This window comes from Chelonia mydas, chromosome 8 (genome assembly GCF_015237465.2).
Source record: "Chelonia mydas isolate rCheMyd1 chromosome 8, rCheMyd1.pri.v2, whole genome shotgun sequence".
Taxonomy (NCBI): Eukaryota; Metazoa; Chordata; order Testudines; family Cheloniidae; genus Chelonia; species Chelonia mydas.
In genome coordinates this window covers 59,542,593-59,560,332 of record NC_057854.1, presented here as the reverse complement: position 1 = coordinate 59,560,332, position 17,740 = coordinate 59,542,593, and the positions used below count along the sequence as shown (strand labels likewise).

At 39.6% G+C, this 17,740-nt stretch overlaps 1 protein-coding gene across 1 annotated transcript; it reads right to left on the bottom strand.

The window, feature by feature from the left end:
- Window positions 1-275: 275 nt before the first annotated feature.
- Window positions 276-17,388, bottom strand: RGS21 (regulator of G protein signaling 21). Its single transcript, XM_037906817.1, has 4 exons — window positions 17,378-17,388; window positions 11,741-11,817; window positions 9,387-9,553; window positions 276-1,014 (listed from the first exon to the last, which is right to left on the bottom strand). The coding sequence occupies exons 1-4, from the start codon at window positions 17,386-17,388 to the stop codon at window positions 811-813; spliced, it is 459 nt and encodes a 152-aa protein (XP_037762745.1). The 3' UTR covers window positions 276-810.
- Between the last annotated feature and the right edge of the window lie 352 nt (window positions 17,389-17,740).

The window sequence follows — 17,740 nt, the reverse complement described above, 5'->3', positions numbered from 1 at the left end:
GAAAAATTGCAGTATTGAGCTAATTTTACAATTTCTGTGCAGTCCATAAAATCGTGATTTATACAGGCTCTTAATTATATATAATATGTTGGATGTTTTATACAGTTCTATCTGTACCTCTTCCCCAGCCAATTTCTATCCAGGTTGCTCCCAGTGTTGTGCAAGTAGTCCTCTTCAGGTTTGGGTGCTACCTCATACAGAATGTTGGTGAATTGAGAGGGCTCAACAAACTTAAATATTTTACTAGATTTTTAAACTTTTTGGAGTAAAATCATAAATTAGAGCTATCCATGAAACATTTTTCAACCCTGCAAAAAATTTTGAGATTTGAAAATATTTTCCTGTCTCCAATTGAGATAAAAAGTCAAAATATTGAAAATTTTCCTGATCCAAATATTCCCCCCAAATTTTGGTTAGGGTCAATCAAAACTGACCAGAAATATTTGGTTTGTTTTGATTTCAACCATTTTTCTATTTGTGTCTTACTAAGCTTAAAATTCAAAATGAAAAGTCATTTCAAACTAACAATTTTGTACCTTTTAAAAAAAAATTGAGTTGAGAAACTTTCCCATGGAAAGTTTCAGTTTTGATGAATCAGCATTTTTGCTGCAAAACATTTCATCGAAAAATTCCCAGCCAACTCTGTTAGTAGTAATATTGTTGTACATTTTAGTATATTGCATTTTGTATTTCAAAAGCAAATGGGAATTCTTATATGTAGTGTGCATAACCACTTTAACAATGTATTATGCTATACTTAGTTGCAATTGAGAAGATTCATAATCCTTGTGTCTTTGATATTTACCTTATTCACAAAAATGAGAGCCATCTTTTCTGGTTTCTATTCTGTTGCTTATTTACCAGTTCCTTATAAACTTCTGACCTTAGAAACCTAGGGAAAGAGTCCTTGGCCATAAGACTATAGATCAGTCTCTGAGCATCATCAAAACATTTCAGGGTTGGTTCTGAGATATTCTGTGAGATGTGGTCTCTGGTAGCGAAGTCAATATTAATCTGTGGAAGTAAGGTGTCATAAAATTAGTTTAAATTTTACTGGAGAATTGAAGTTTGTATTCATGAGTGATGCAAATACTATTTGAATTTTTTCTCAGAATATGCTCTCTGATGCAAACATGTAGTTAATGCCTTTATTTTCTAGTCTATTGAATATTAGTTTATTTTGACTCCCTGGGCTTAAAGAGATCATATCACTACAGAAAGAAGTTAAAAATGCTTTTGATTATCTAAGTGTAGATCAAGGCAAGAAATTCTAACTCTTTATAATACCAAAAGTAAAGCATTTGCATTTCCTTTCAGAGACCTACCCTTTGCAAAAAATGTTCTATAACACAACTCAATCAACCGAGATACCTTAATTCTCCAGCCATTTTAGGGCTATTTGAATGTTAACTATTAACTAAAGGGAGTTCTGTTCTCCCCATGAATCACAGATGTGTAACTTATTAATCATAAAGGAAGTAATAAGTGTCTTTTGAGGTGAAAATAGACTCCCTACTTGTTCTTTAATTGGCTAATTATTAACAATAATAATAAAGCTGTAGTCCATGAGAGCAGGATGAACACACAGGATTGCCTCTGGGAAGGGTGTAATGCGGTGTTCAGCAACATTTACAACTGTGTACCTGGACCAAGATACAAATGGTCTGCTCAGAGTTGTATCGTGTATGAGGGGGTGCTCATTCTGTGTGGGCACGTAGTCCAAGTCACTGTCTAGTCCATAGTTAGTGCACCATTACACCCACAGAAATGTAAAATTAGACCAATAAAATTGATTGATTTTATTATCTGCTGAATGCTTGATAGGCCAGGGACCAAACTGTAGTTGAACTACACACAATAGCTGAATAATTTATCTGCTTCTGAATCTGGATTGATAAACTGTTTTTCTGTTTATGAAAGCATGTATTTTATCACAATTTGGTGCATTCCTTGGATTTATCAGTGTGAAGATTTATTGATACTTTTATCATCAGGCAGGTATTTTTCTCCAAATATTTATGAAACTATTATTTCTAATTTTCCCTTACAGGAATAGAACTTTTATTTTTAAAACAGTTAACTGTTGGTGACTTACACTCCTCCAGCACTCAGAATGGGTCACTATCACTTGACAGCCACTGGAGAGAACAGACCAGCAATATTACTTGACCAGAACCCGCATCCCCAAATAATCGTCTCTCCTGTCACAGAGATGGGACACAGGGGCTGGGAGTCAGAAGAGTGCCAGGGCCTCTGTCCAGTAGGGGAAGTGCATTGGGCTCTGTGTTCTGGGACTCCTGTCTGGATGGTATCACCTAGCTAGGGCTGTGCTGAAAGTCTCAGCTACTCAGAGGGCCACGTCATGGAGCCCAAAACTCATAGGATGCAGTGGGCAGGGAGTGGGGACGAAGTGTGCCTGGTGTCATGCACTCCTTGTACACAGTACAATACCATCTAACATTCTATTACATCTCCACTTTAAGTTTTATATTTCTACCATTTTACATAATCATGTTATCTTTAGAGTTCAGTAGATCAGTCTGTTAAGTATCTCTGAATCATACTGGTTTTCTAATTATAAAACTCAAACATATTTCAACATGGTCCCCGGCTGTCCATTAGTTTCAATGACTGGCTATGGTTGGTTTGGAAACTTTGAGTTGTCATCTTCTTGTTCCGTGTCTGCCATCTGTAGAATTTGCTTGCTCTGATTATTTTTTAATGAGGAACAAACTGTAGATGTTGAGAGTTTCTGTTGAACTCTCCATTGTCTGTCTCAATCATATATGATCTAGGTAATTAATTCTTTTTCTTTGTGACAGCTGGAATTGTCTATCCTTTTTCTCCATCCACTTTGACACAAACACGGATGCCAGGTTCTAGATCTGGTAGTTCTGAGAGACATCTGTTATGAAATTTGTTTGGAAGCTCTTTTTTGCCTTTTTATCTGATTTGGCTTCTCTCTTTCTGTCCAGCTACTTTGGAGATAGACTCTCTTCCGAAGTTGGAACAGTAGTTCTGAGTTGTCTTCCCACCAGGAGTTGTGCTGGACTATATCCAATAGCTGCTATTGGTGTTGATCTAGAGCTCAGAAGAGCAAGGAATGGAACTTCCTGTTGCAGGATTTTCTTGGCTGTCTGTATAGCTGTCTCAGCATCTCCATTCACTTGTAGGTTGCTAGTAATACAATCAAAATCATATTTCATTCAGAATTATTTGAATTCTGCTGTATGAATTGCTGTCCGTTGTCCATCACTAGTTGTTCTGGAATACTGAAATGAGCAAAAGCGCACTTCAGTTTCTCAGTAACACTGTGATATGTTATGTCTTTTCAATACATTATTTTTATATACTTGGAAAAATAGTCCACTACAACCAGGTAATGATGTCCTCTGAAATCACACAAATCTGCGGTTGGTCTCTTCCCAGGTCTGTCTGGGGTAGAGGAGGGTTTATTAAAGCTTCTTTGTGTTGTTTTGGTGTATTAGTTCTGCAACTTTCACATGCAGACACTTTATTCTTTATGTCTTTGCTGATGCCCGGCCACCACACTGACTGGTTGACCTGTTCATGGCATTTAGTTAATCCTTGATGTTGTTCATGGATGAGGTTTAGGATTTCACTTCTCATTTTGTTTGGAACTACAGTGTAATCGCCTTTAATCATTAGTCCATCTGGCTCGCTTAATTGTCCATGTACTGCAAACTAGGCTCCTGTCACTTCCTTCATGCTGTTTAAGGCCAGCTGGCCCAAGTAGCTAATGTAACTTAGAACTTCTTGAAGCTGCATGTCTGCCAAGATTGTTTTTTTGTCCTGGTGTAGTCTCTTTTCTGATACTGACAGGTTTCAGAGTAACAGCCGTGTTAGTCTGTATTCGCAAAAAGAAAAGGAGTACTTGTGGCACCTTAGAGACTAACCAATTTATTTGAGCATGAGCTTTTGTGAGCTCACGAAAGCTCATGCTCAGATAAATTGGTTAGTCTCTAAGGTGTCACAAGTACTCCTTTTCTTTTTCTGATACTGAGACTCTCTTATCCATATCATCCATGTGTGTCCTTACATCATCTTCAAGATCACAGGTGATGCTGGGCTCTGGAACTGTGTGTCTGCTACTACCTGATTTTTGCCAGGAACACATGTAGCAACTGGGTTAAATCACATTAACGTTATTGATAGATGCTGGCATCACAGTGGTGCTTGATCCCAGTCTTTTCCATTGATGAGAATTACAAGTGGCTTATAGTCTGTTATCAGTGTAAGAGAATCCAGTCCACACAGATATTTGTAAATATTCTCACATATCCTAGGCTTGCCAGACACTCCTTTTCAATCTGTGCATATAGTTTTTCTGCTTCAATGAGAGTGTGAGAGCAAAATGCAACTGGCTTCCATTCAGATCCATGTTGTTGCAATGATACACCACCTACCCCATAGCTGCTTGCATGTGGACTGACTATTGTGGGTTTGGTCACATCACAGTACTTGAGTACTGGAGCTGTTGAGGTAATTTCTTTTACCTTTCTGAAGGCAATTTCTTGATTTGATGCCCATAGCAAAGTTGTGGATTTTAAAGGTTCATTCAGTGGTTTTGTCACTATAGAAAGGTCATGTAGGTATCGACCAAAATAATTTACCATCCTCAGTACACGTCTCAGTTCAGGTACATTTGTTGGTGCATTCAATTCTCAAATAGCTTTTACTTTCTCAGAGCTAGGACTGATTCCATCTTGGTTCATTGTCTGTCCTAAAAACTCAATTTGAGATATTTGGAAAATGATTTTTTCTTTGTTTAGCTTCAGTCCAGACTGACTGATTAGGCTTAGAACTTTACTAAGGGTTTTGTTGTGTTCTTCCATCAAAGGACCCATATATTAAAACATCATCCATGAAAACTACAACTTCATTTGTGTTTCTTAACAGTTCTGCCATCTTTCTTTGGAAAATTTCAGGTGCACTGGTCATCCCAAAAGCTAATCTTCAAAAGTAAAATCTCCCAAAGGGTATGATGAATATAGTCAGTTTAGAACTCTTTGGCTAAAGCAAGTAGCCGGACTCTGTTTGAGGCATCCAGTTTGGAGAATACTGTGGCTTCTTTGCTTTGGGGAGGAAGTCATCCATTGTGGGAGGATCTGTTTTTCTCTCACAGCTGTTTAATTAAATCTTTAAGATCCATACAGATTTGTATTTTTCCATTTTTCTTTATAAACAGGATTACTGGAGCACATGGTGTTCATTCAGATTTTCTCAATAATGCCTATCTGCTCCATTCTCTTTAATCTAGTTTCTACTTTATGAAACAAGGGGATATGAATCCTGCAAGGTCTATGTACGTTATATGGTTCAGCATTGTCTTTTAAGGTTATTTGTACTGGATCTCCTTTTAAAAGCCCAATATCTCCAAATATTTTGAGTTCTCACACCTTTCTCACTAGGCCTGCCATGATGTGTCTGGGAAGATTGTTGGTCTTTGATCCTTTGATCATGTATATTCTGAATGCAAAACTTTTGTCTTCGTAAATTGGTTCTGTGGTGAACTGGCACATACAGTTCAGATTACCTCCGGAGCTAGTCAAGGAGATATCAGGTAATTTCAGCTCTGGGAGAGATTATAGGTGATTGTAAGTCCCTTTTGAGAGGATGGTTACATCTAATACTTAGTCATTTAAAAGTTAATAACCTTCCCATGAATATTCAGTTTCACTTTCCAGGCAGGCTATGTGTCACCACATGTGATAGATCCTAGAAATAATGGCTCTTGATTGTCTGAAATATTAGTCAACACCCTGACTGCCTTGGTATGGCAAACAGCTGAAAAATGTCCATATTTTGTGCATTTATTACATATTTCATGTTTAGCATGACATGCATCTTAAGCTATGAATTTTTCCAAATCCTCTGCATTTAGTCTGAAATTCTTGGTAGCCTGGGACTCCCTCATAGCCTCAGGGCTTCTATATTAACGATTTTTAGCTCTTATGGTGTGTCTGTTTATAGCTTCTAAGCTAGTTTCAGGTTTTTCAAGTTGCTCCTGCCTCTTCTTCTGCTGTTTGACTAGTTCAGACTGTTTTGCTAAGGGGGTAGCAGTTTGTAGATTTAAATCTGTCTTTAATTGTAGTTCCTGTGAAATGGTTTTATCTCTAGGTTCAATGATTAGTCTGTCTCTGATGTTTTCATGTTTTGCAGTCCCAAAATCAGAGTTTTCAGCCAATGTATGCAGAACTCTTATAAAAGAGTCAACATTTTCTCCTGGTTCTTGAATTCTCTGGTGAAAACATGCTCTTTCATAAGCCACATTTCTCTGAGGTGTAAAGTATGAAATCAAACACATACAGAACCCTTTCATAATAATCTTTGTGACAATCTTCAGTAAAGGCAAAAGATTTAAAGATATGCTTTGCCTGCTTCCCCATAGCATAAATTAAAGAAGATACCTGAATATCTCCAGTTTCCGGTGGAGTTTTGTAGCAGTTCAAAATATTGCAAAGTACTGCTTCCAGTCTGTCCATTCTAAAGTTCCTTGAAAATGGAATTTCTTAGGGGCACTGAGAAGTGGCTTGTTAATTAGATTGATCCCGCAATATTTGTTGCTTTGTTCTTTCTGTTTGCAACCTTGTTGCTAATTTTCTTCTATTTGTACTCTCCTCTGGCACCAGTTAGACTACCTTTACTTCTGACACAATGTCATGTGCTTCTTTTACTGAGTAGGCTGCAGGGCTGCTACTAGAATGTCAGACTCTTGCACCAGATATGGACTGGGTACAGAGTTTCCTTCTTAGAGAGCCACACCAGAGATGTGTTCACTAAAAGATACTCTATTGCACTGCTAGGAAGGATGGCTGTTGTGAGCTTAATGAAAGTATGTTACACATGACACCTCCTAGTGAACAATATAATACAGTTTAGCATTCTGTTACATCTGGCACTCAAGGGGGGCAGCAAGCAGGGGCTGCTCAGTGAGGGTAGGTGCCCTGTATTCATGGGAGGCAGCAGACAGGTGGTAGGGGAATGTCTGGAGGGGAACAGTGTGCGAGGTTCTCAGGAGAGGCAGTTGGCAGGGACTGTGGGGTGCCCGGAGGAGGAAGGGAGCATAAGGTGGTGGGGTGCCTGGGTATAATGGGTGAGAGGAGAGAAGTGCCTCAAAGGGGAGGAGGGTATCTGGTACTCACAAGGGGCAGCAACCAGAGGAGAGAGGGTGTTGAAGGGGTGCTCAGTACTCACAGGGGGCATCAAGGAAGAGGTGCCTGTTACTCACCACAGTTCAGCAGTTAAGGAAGCCTTCTGTTCCTTGTGGATCTGTTGCTGCAAAGGTCAGGTCAGGTGGTCTTTGCTGCCAGGACCCAGCTCTCTGCTCATTTTGCTTACTAACTTCAGAGCAGCGCAACTAACCAGAATATCCGTCTCTGCAGCGGCACACCGTGCCATCTGGCAGGGACTCTGCATGGAGGGACCAAGCCACCATCTCTCCTTCCTGATTGAGGAGTTGGGTCCAGGGACTTCTGGCATGTCCAAAATTTGGGTGAAAATTAGTAAAAGTCAAATAATCTTTTTTAAACCCAGGAAGTTTTGGGGAAAAATGGGTAAAAACTGAAAATGAAGGACCCTAGATATAATGTAGTCTTAAAGGACATTTTAATGTTTTGTTTTGCTTTTAAAAAAAATAAAGTCTGAGTGTTACTTTATCTCATGCAGAAGAAAGGACAGTCATAAAATTATTTTTAAAAAGGGGGATTCATGAGCAGATAAGTACTAAATTAGAGTCCCTGTCATTTAGTTACTCCTACTTGGCGCTACCAGCATTTAATTATAATAATATCCTTTTTGCTATCATCTGCAGTTTCAGCTAGATAATTTTACTCATGGTTTTCATGCTCCAAATTCAGAGGTATTGAGTCCCTGCAACTCTCATTGACTTCAGCAAGACAAAAATTATAGGATTTGGCCTATCATTTTTGTAATTTTGTTTGTAATAATAATAATATAAAAGAGCTTTGATCAGTCATAAGACATCAGGACATTCAAAACACTGTCACTATCAAAAGCAGAAGGATCAGTGCAAAGGCCACGGAGGGAGCACACATCATAAGGTAATTAATTCACATATTTCTTCATTCACACAAAACATTTTCTTTCGTGATCAAATTGAACATTGTGGAAGGAGTATTTCAAAGGGAATGTTTCAATATTCATAACATCAAAAATCTCTGTTAAAGGAAATGAACAAATAGTAGCCAGTAGCACACTTTAATTTACTTTGTGGAAGGAATGTAGTTTATCGTACCATAAAGAAGCATATTGTCAATGAAAAGCCAAGAAAAGTAAATGCACAGCCACTATTGCCAACCCCAACCTTTCAAAAATCATGAGGTTGGCTAAATAATCATGAGATGCTAATGTAAACTAATACATTTGTGAGGGTTTTTATGTGCCTTATGGGTTTTTGAAGCTTTAGGGGGATGCCACCTGCCCCCAAAGTGTGTGAGAGCTTTTAAGGGTCAAAATTCAGCCTCAGATACACATGCAAAAATTTGTCCTTCCCCTGATTACTCAGAGAGGGCTCTTCTTGCCCTCCTCCACCCCTAACGTGAGGGAGCTGCCATCTAATCTCTCTCGTACCCCCATCACTATCACTCCACCTTCTTCACCCTCCCTTTACCCTTCATTAGAATTGCAGAGGAAGTCTGCTTCTCCCCCACCCCACCTGCCAGTGTCCTGCTCCTCCCACATTCTGCACATGAACCTTTTATAGGGTCTCTGATGCTCCTCACAGTCCATTTCCTAACTCTCTTGTCTAGAGTGGGAGCCATTTTGCCTGTGGGAGGTGGCAGCCACATTTATTACAGGCAGCCTCACTTCAGCAAGCAGATAGACTGTAGGGAAATTGCCATCATACTCTTTTCAACCCCCTTGAGAGTAATGGGACAGTTATTCTGAGTAAGGGAAAAATCACGAGTTAACATGATGAAAGGCTACCCTCGTATGGAGGTAAAAAAAGCCCCAAAATTGCTAGAGTCATGATAAAATTGAGTTTGCAATAATGCATACTTCTCCATGCATCAAAATGAGAGTGCACGCATTAAGAGGTAGCACTGAACCCAAATCCTGTGTAATGTTTACCTGAAGTGTATATTCAGACACTAGATGTCTCTGTGTGCTTTTAAGAGTTATAAGAAGGGTGTATTCTCTCGTAAATGAGAAAAGCAAAGCTGGAACTCAAGCTGTTTGGAAGCCTGTTTGGTTGTCTGTAGTTGTAGTTACTTGTCTTTCATAAATGCGTCCTGTTGTAGACGCACTGTGATCTTGAATATCATGGCATTCTGGATCTGAGCTTTGCAGCTTGAGGACTATCCCTGGAAACTATCTGAGGAAAGTAAAAATGACTGTTTTACCTCCCTTGGAGCATCAGCCTGGATAAATTCTGAATAAACCTTTTGGGCTTTTGAGGCAATTTTAGCAGAAGACTTAGTTTTCTTGAAGTCCTCACAGGCCATCCAGAAGTCAATGTTCTCCTCACTGAACTCGGACTTCAGGAATGTTCTAAAGGCAGCCAAGCCATCTGCAGAAATAGAAAAATAAATTAGAAGACCTATATAACCTATGTAGCAGTCCAGAGGGTAAATCATGTTAGGGTCCAAAAACTGAATCCTTCTGTCCTTATTCAGTCTACAAACCCCTGGGACAAATTCAGCCTTTTGTTAGACTCAAACAAAACCGCTTTCATTTCAATGTAATTGTACGAGTATAACAGAAGGCTGATTTTGGAACTTTGAATTTAATGGGAATCTTGTCTGAGAAAGGACCACAGGATTTAGCTATATCAGCATAACCAAATGTTAACATTTGGGGATTGATCACTCAGACAAACTCCCATTGAAGAAAGATAGTTGGTTTCTGTTTGCTTCCCCCTCCCCCTCCAACCCTTCAAAATTCAAAGTAATCAATGAGAGTTTTTTCCAACTCAGAACTACAGAATTTGACATGTGAAAAGTAATTTTAATGGGAAGATATTTACTTGTATTAGAAAGATTGACTAATTCATGAAATATCTTAACTTTCCACTATTTACAGTATTACCTATAGTTCATATGAAAATTATACACCATCAGAAAAGGTTTTGAGATTTAAGCACTATACTGGGACCTGGGAGATGCCCACTCAGTTCCTGGCTCCGCCACAGAATTCCAGTGTGGCCTTGTGAACTCGCTTAATCTCTCTTTGCCTCAGTTCCCCATTAGTAGACTGGGGGTATCCAGGAAATCCAGTTAATCTTCTCTATTTAAATGATAAGAACACCAGGGTTTGGAGTCTCTCTTTCTGTGTGTTTCTCTAGTGCCAACTGTTGTGGAGTTTTAATCTTGGTTGGGGCCTGTAGGTACTACAAGGTAATACAGATAAGAAGTAATAATCCTGTATTCCATATCTTGTCATTTGAAAAGAATTTTCTCCCATTCAGGAAATCCATTTCAGACTGATCCTGAGATAGTCTGTGGAAACTGAAAACTTATTTGGGGAGAGTGAAACTGTAATTTTATTTAAAGTCCATGTAAATGAAAAGGGAATATTTAAGAATGCAATTTAAATTCAAGTTTTAAGACTTTATGCCTTTCAATTGAAAACTCCATCTGGCAACTGTACTTTAAACGCAGAGAATTTCATTATGTTCTTGAAAGCTGTACAGGATTTGTATTGAAATTGACACCGAGATGGGAATGATGATGGGAATTTTGTCTATCAGTAGTTTCCTTGTTACAGAACTCTAGACTGATCCTGCTCCCACTGAGGTCAATGTGACTTTTACAATTAACTTCAGTGAGAGCAAAATAAAACCTTCTGCTAGGTCACAACTAGTGGAAGAGCCAAGATGGTACAAAAAGGGCAGCTCTTTGGGGCGAGCGCTGTCTTTTATTCTGTATAGATAGCACATAGCGCCTCTCGTTATCTGGACTAAATCAGGTCCTGGGCCAAGGGAGAGGATGGCCAGAAACAATGACTGATAAGTTAGGAGTGGTGTATGATCTGAATTGCAGAGACCAGTTGGAAAGCTGCTGCTTGACACAGCATGCACCACTTGAGACAGGCATTCATTAAATCCTGAGGAACTAAGGCCAAAAAACACAAACAAACAAACAAAACTCTTCCACCTGTCATACAAAGAAGCCACCAAACAAAGGAGCCCCATGAAAAACCACGCAACCCAGGAACAACATAGGCCAATGTAAGGGTGAAATGTTGCAGGAGTGACAGCACAACCCCTATAGTTAACTGTTTCCAGCCTATCCTCTTGCTTTCAGTCACTGGTAACTTCCCTAAATTTTCACCTTTTGGCTGAATGTTTTGTTTTTGTTCTATCTCTGCATGAAGATGAACTGGGGAGTAGGGGGCGGGCAGGATGGTTGGAAGGGAGGTTTGAGTAAAATCAGTTCAACTGCAATGGAGGATGGGCAAGGAGAGTGGAAAACATCCCCAAGTAAGAGTTGGCCAAATTCTGCCCTCCATTCTGCCCGTGCAACACCATTGAAATAATCTTAATAGGTCCCGATTCTTCAGTGAGGTTCTAATTTGTGTATTTTTTTTAAATGTAGCTAGTAATTTTTAAAACTAACTGTAGGTGTCATATTTAGATCAAACTGCCATTTAATTATAACATCTCTGGGCTGGAATCTGCTCCCACTGAAGTTGGTGCCAAAGCTCTCCATGACCTCCGGTAAACAGTCAGTAGATATGTTTTTACAGTACTTCTTACCTTTATTTGCCAGTAGTGTATCCAGAGTCTCAAACCATGCCATTGTTTCCTTAGGGGTTGACCTGTGGAAACAACATCTACCCTTGAAAATAGCATTGTGATCTTTTGCCTATGCAGTCTATGTTAGTTTTTCTGTTGCTTGGAACATGTCATCATCACCTCATTAACGAAGCAAGAGGAGTAACTTACAGCATTGCACCATATATCAAACAGTAAAAGGTTAAAAGAAAGCCTGACTTTTTTTAGCGTACAGATAACCATAGAGTACTGCAAAGTAGAATGTAATTTGACACTGGCAACATGATTATTAATCTAGGAGACAGTAGTAATAATGTTTGCAATTGGCTGAACTATAATAAAGGTGCAGGAGAGATATTAGTCACTGTTCTGTAGTGGAGTGCTGGATTTCTTCTCAACTTTGAATGGATTAACCATTAATTTATATGACACTTTTTGCTTGCAATAACTAAAATTATCTAAAAGGTTATCACACTAGCAATGGTGTGATAAATGGGCTATTTCTCAGTTTCCTACTAGTATAAATATCTGGATCCGTTCATAGGTTTGCTTCTTAACAAGGTTTTGATTAAGTATTTGTTAAAGCTGTAATAATCTGTCTTTTTTGTTTCCCACTGGCGTTGGAGGCTCCCCCTCTCCCATTTCTAAGAAAGCACAAGAATACAATTACTTAATAAAATTTCAATTCTGGGCTGATGTATCTAAATCTAGGAACCTGTCAGGGCAGAATAAGATTTTTTCCAAACTAGTTAATAATTTTAAGTGCTCCTTCCTTCCTTCCGGACTTGGTGCATGTGGAATATGGTCTAAAACAGACTTGCTGAACACCTGAACTGTTATCCATTGTTCCTCCAATGAATAAAACCCATTATTATGTAAGTCTTACACCCTAGGGGGTATCCGATGCAGAGCGGTCAAGTGGTTGTTTGTTTATATGTTCTATTTATTAGGCTGGCTCCATTTTTTTTAAATGTTCAGTTTCTGAAGATTTTACTGGACAGCAATATTTATAGCACAATCTGTCTAGTTAGATAATTTTAAGCCACCTATCACTATATTTTAGGATTTCATCAAGATGTGCTTTACATATTGATATACAGAGTGGAATGACAGTGCCACTCACATGTATGGCCAAGTCTACACTGAGGCCATGTCTACACTAGAAAAAAAGGTTTATTGTTAACTAAAATGTTATAATCTTAGCATAGACAAGGCAAATTGTATATTTAACACTTTAGGGTTTTCTTCAATCAGCTAAAATGTTAAAACTACAATTTGCCTTGTCTAAAAAAGCATTTTCCCCCCTCGTGAAGACCACGCTATGTGCAGTGAAGATGAGGATATGTGTAAATTAGGCCTGATCTACACTGAAAATTTACATCGACATAGCTACATCTCTCAGAGGTGTGAAAATACACACGTCTGAGAGACATAGCTATGCTGACCCGATCCCCTGGGTAGACAGCACTAGGTAAACAGAAGAATTCTTCCATCAACCTAGCTATTGCCTCTCGGAGAAATGGATTAACTATAGCAATGGGAGAACCCCTCCTGTAACTGTAGTGAGTGTCTACAGTGAAGTGCTACAGCATGCTTCTGTAGCATTTTAAGTGTAGACATAGCCTCAGAGTATTTTTCTATTAGTTAATTGATTGCAAATGGCAAATGTTTGTGACCTGCCCAAGGGATCACCCTAGGTAAATGACAACAAACAAAGAGTTGGGGAGTGTCAGTAAGAGCCTTTTCAAGTGTGAATTGTTCTGAGTTAATAAATTCAAGGTAAAAATCTTGGTGAACTCAAGAAGTAGACGACTCCTAAGATAAAGAGAAACCACCAGCACACAGAATCACATTGGCATGAGGGGGAGTTTGGTTACATACACCAGAGAAAACTCTTACTAAAATTTCCATGACATTTGTAAAGGCTCCATTTTTAACGATCGTGAGAGAGGATCTAGGCCTCATACCCTAATTCATAGTTCATAACCAAAAATTAGTGGGAGAGGTGTGTTGTACTGAGCAAAATGTCAATCTACCTATTTGAAAGGACAATGCAGAAACTGTCTGGGGCAGACGTGCAATCTGGTGTCTGAAGTATGTAAGCTAGTTTCTTAAGCCTTTCAAAAGCAATTATTTGGCATTGTTAAAGGGTTTTGGTATCGTCAGAGGCTCCTAGAGAAAGCAGAGAGTCCAAACTCTCTTGTTTGTGTAGGTTACTGGTTTGCAAAGCCGAGGTAGCTGCTCTGGATCAAGGTGGGCTTGTTGGACCTACAAGCTGACCAAGATGTGGGGTTTAATAAACTGGCTGAGTGAGGTGGGGAGTCACTCACCTCCCTCTGGGCATAACAGCAGGATCTCACTGACAAAGAGATGTCAGAGCAGGAACTTGCTCTTTAGTCATATAAAATATTTCTTTTACCTCTGTAGCTAAGCTGAGATGGCCATATTTGGTTTAGCTTATCAGAAGGGTAAATCAAGATATGTTAAGCAAACAGCTTGTTTTAATTCCAATTTATCTCCTTTTTTGTAAAAATTATTTACAAATTTAGTTAATATTATTGGTCTTTGGGAACTTCACTCTCATGTCCACAGGAGAAAAGAAAACCTCCTCACCTCTAAGAAAAGGTGCTGAAGGGTGATGAGTTTCTTGAACCTATACCCTTCTCTGGCTCAATCTGGACAGAGGTGTTTTATCCCACTGATTTGTGTTGATACTAGGCTACCGCTGGCAAACACTAGGGGTATATCTTCAATGCACAGTTAACCTGCGTGATTTCAAAGTTGCTAACTCTCTGAAAACCCCCATCTGATTCATTGCATGTCCCATTTGCCCACCTCCTTTGGCTGAGCAACGAGTCAGAGCTGCTATAGGAAGACTTCCTTTCTTTCCCTCCCCTCCCCTGGGCAACCCAAAGCCATTCTCACAGAGGGGAGGGTGAAGCAGGGAGCTAAAGAACCCAGTAGCTCTGGGTAGCTCTGCTATCTAATCCCCACTCCCTCCTGGGACCAACAAGGATGGCACAGCACCTCTGCTCCTCCCCCAACCCTGGGAAGGTTATACCTCCCAACCCTTCAAGTGGCTAAAATGGGGATGGCTCCTGCCCCCAGGATGGAGGGAGGCCTGGGGAAGGAATTGCAGAGTGAGTCCACCCCACACTCATCCCGTGTTGACACCTGGAATGGGTGGAAGGGACCCTGCTGCAGCTCCCTCAAGCCTGGGTGTGTGTGTGTGTGTGTGTGTGTGTGAGAAACCCCGAGAGGAGTGGGGGTAAATTGATGGGGGGAGGGGACTGGGGGGAGGATTGTCTTGGAGGTTGGGGGCAGAAGTAATTGCTGTGCAGGGGATGGGCAGATGTGGCAAGCTCATGCAGCAGGGGCCAAATTCACTGTACCCCGTATAGCTGGGATAATGGGGAATACTATCTGTCACACATACACAGGGTATGGGCTGGGAGGATGGGAGGTGTGTTAAAAATATGTTAAAAATCTAAACCACAATATAATCTTTAGAAAAAAAAATCTCAAGATTTTTTGGGCAACTGACTCAGGATTTTTGATCTCTTGAAGTTGGTAATACCGAGATTAGCACCCAGTTCTGAGCACCCAGGTTAGTGTAGGCTGGGTGTGAGCACCTCTATAACAAACTCTCAGTGTTACTATATCCTCACTGTTTCTGCACTTGCCTGTGTGTGTCGGGGACATATCTCACAGTTCTTTGTGCTGTGATACTCTCATATTCTTTCCCAGTCAGTTATATCAGTTGTGGGAGACACAAAATGTCCTTCCAGAGAGCTGTGGGAAGGGGATTGTATGACTATCAGCACTTGAGTGATTTAGCCTATGTCCTTACTGCAAAGTGGGCAGTTTCCAGCCTGAGGTATAGCCGGGGCTCAGGTTCTAGGTAAGCTAGCCTGGGCTTAAGCACCTCCAAACCCTGGTCAGAGGTTCTTCTGTATGGATGGTAAGGAAGTTTGGGCTAAACCTGGTAGGAACCTGGGTTAACTATGCAGTGAAGACTTACAGTAGGTGGGAAATCAAAGACCAAGGAGGACATGTGAGTTGGAGGAGATTATTGGTAACAATGTCTTCATCCAAAAGACTCCCACAGAGTAAATTGGGTAAGGAAATCACTCATTTTATTCAGAACAATGAAGGGTCTAAATTGACCCTGCTAGGTTCCAGATATGCAAGTCCAGTTATTTCCTACCTCATGCTTAGACCAGGAAGCTATGGCCCCTAATGAGGACAGGTGCTCAGTCCAGCTAAAATTAGACTTGGTGATTGTTGTCTCACCAAAGCACTGCCGGCCTCCTGTGTCTATCAGGTATGGAGGCTATTCATAATTCTTAATGGGGAGGAATCTCTTTCCTCTGCAGCTGCATAACACCCAATCAAGAATTCTATGCTGCTTCTTTCTGAGGAGTAGAAATGCGAGGGCAGATTCTTTCAGGGTTGATTGGACATTTTATAGTAACCTTTAATGTGAAGTTTATGATGCTCTTGTCTGACTGACAAATCTGTTCTGAAATCATCTAAGGAACATTCTTTATGCCAGTCGTTGATCCTAGCAGGGACTTATGCTCCTATCATGATGCTCCTATATATATCCTATATATATACTATAGATATTGACTTCAAAAGATGTGTTTCCAGAGACTAAACAGCTGGTAATGGCTAAAACTGGTCAAACTCTTCATTCTGAATAATATATTGAGGGGCTTTTTAAAATTTTTTGACTCAGTCATGATTGCTATAAATATATTTGATATTCTTAAATATTCCCTGAGATCTAGGTTCTCACAGCTAGTACTGAGCTGCACAGGGGAGTTTGTGAGTTCTAATCCACACAGAGTTATGAAAGTATATTACAGACAATAATAGTATTCATTAATTGCATACTTATCAAGATGCAACATGGGAGCATTAATATGTTATAATGTAAGTGCTATTGTTTTCAGAGGAGTTTCTATAAGGTTAGTGCATTGATACTATAAAATCACAAGCATTATATTGAAGTAGCTGTCAATTTACTTGCATCATAACTGTGCAAAAAATACACACAATTAATAACATTGCATATGTATAAATGGAATCTAAATATAGTCAATATATATTAAAACGCAAATCAAAACCATAAAATATATTATATGAAATTGTGACATTGTCAATTGTCTGACAATCTGTGAGCCTGTCACCTCTCTGCTCCTGCTCACCAACTCTCTCCCTTTGGCGGAGTTATGCCAGCAGAGAAATTGGATCAGTAAATGTAACAACTTTAATCAAATATATAACAAATACCTGGGAAGTTCAGTGAATATATAACTGCTTTCAAATCTCATGGGGAAGCAGAATGACAGACCGGGGAAAATCAGAAAGAATGGCCCTAATCCTGCATACTTTCCTCCTGAGAGTAGTGCTGTTTGCTTCACTCAGAGTGATCTTACTGACTTCAGTTGGATTACTCTCATGAGTATCGTGAGCAGAATTTGCCCCAAGGACCAAAATCAGCATATTAATTATAAATGAGGAAGGAAATAAAAACTGTCCAGGCTAATCAGATGTCAGCTGTCCCATTCCATACATCTTCTCAGATAAAAATAGCCATAAACAACAACTCACTTCACTGGCATTTTTCATTCCACTGTCTGACTGTCACAGGTAATGCAGATTTTTTCTTTCCGACTGATCTTCAAGCTGAAGGTAATGTGACAGCAGGAACATTACAATTAGTATGCAAATAACCAAACAGCGGGTTGCAAATTGACATTCTGTTTTTACCACTTTCTTTCAAATTATTTCTGTTTCACAATCATGGCTTGTTTTTGATCATGGCCAGCCTAATTTAATCCCCCCAGTGCAAGAAATAGCTATTTAATTAAACATGGTTTAGATGGAAACATCTCTCAAACTTTCTTTATACTCTGAGCAACATCTTCACAGAGACATCATCTTGTGGGGGTCACTTCCTGGTCTTGAACCCAT

What these genes read in the sequence shown, in the direction of transcription:
- RGS21 (XM_037906817.1), bottom strand. An exon ending in TACACTACTGGCAAATAAAG is followed by an intron (nt 9,554 to 11,740) that starts GTAAGAAGTACT and finishes CTATTTCTGCAG; the next exon opens with ATGGCTTGGCTGCCTTTAGA. An exon ending in AGGCTGATGCTCCAAGGGAG is followed by an intron (nt 1,015 to 9,386) that starts GTAAAACAGTCA and finishes TTACTTCCACAG; the next exon opens with ATTAATATTGACTTCGCTAC.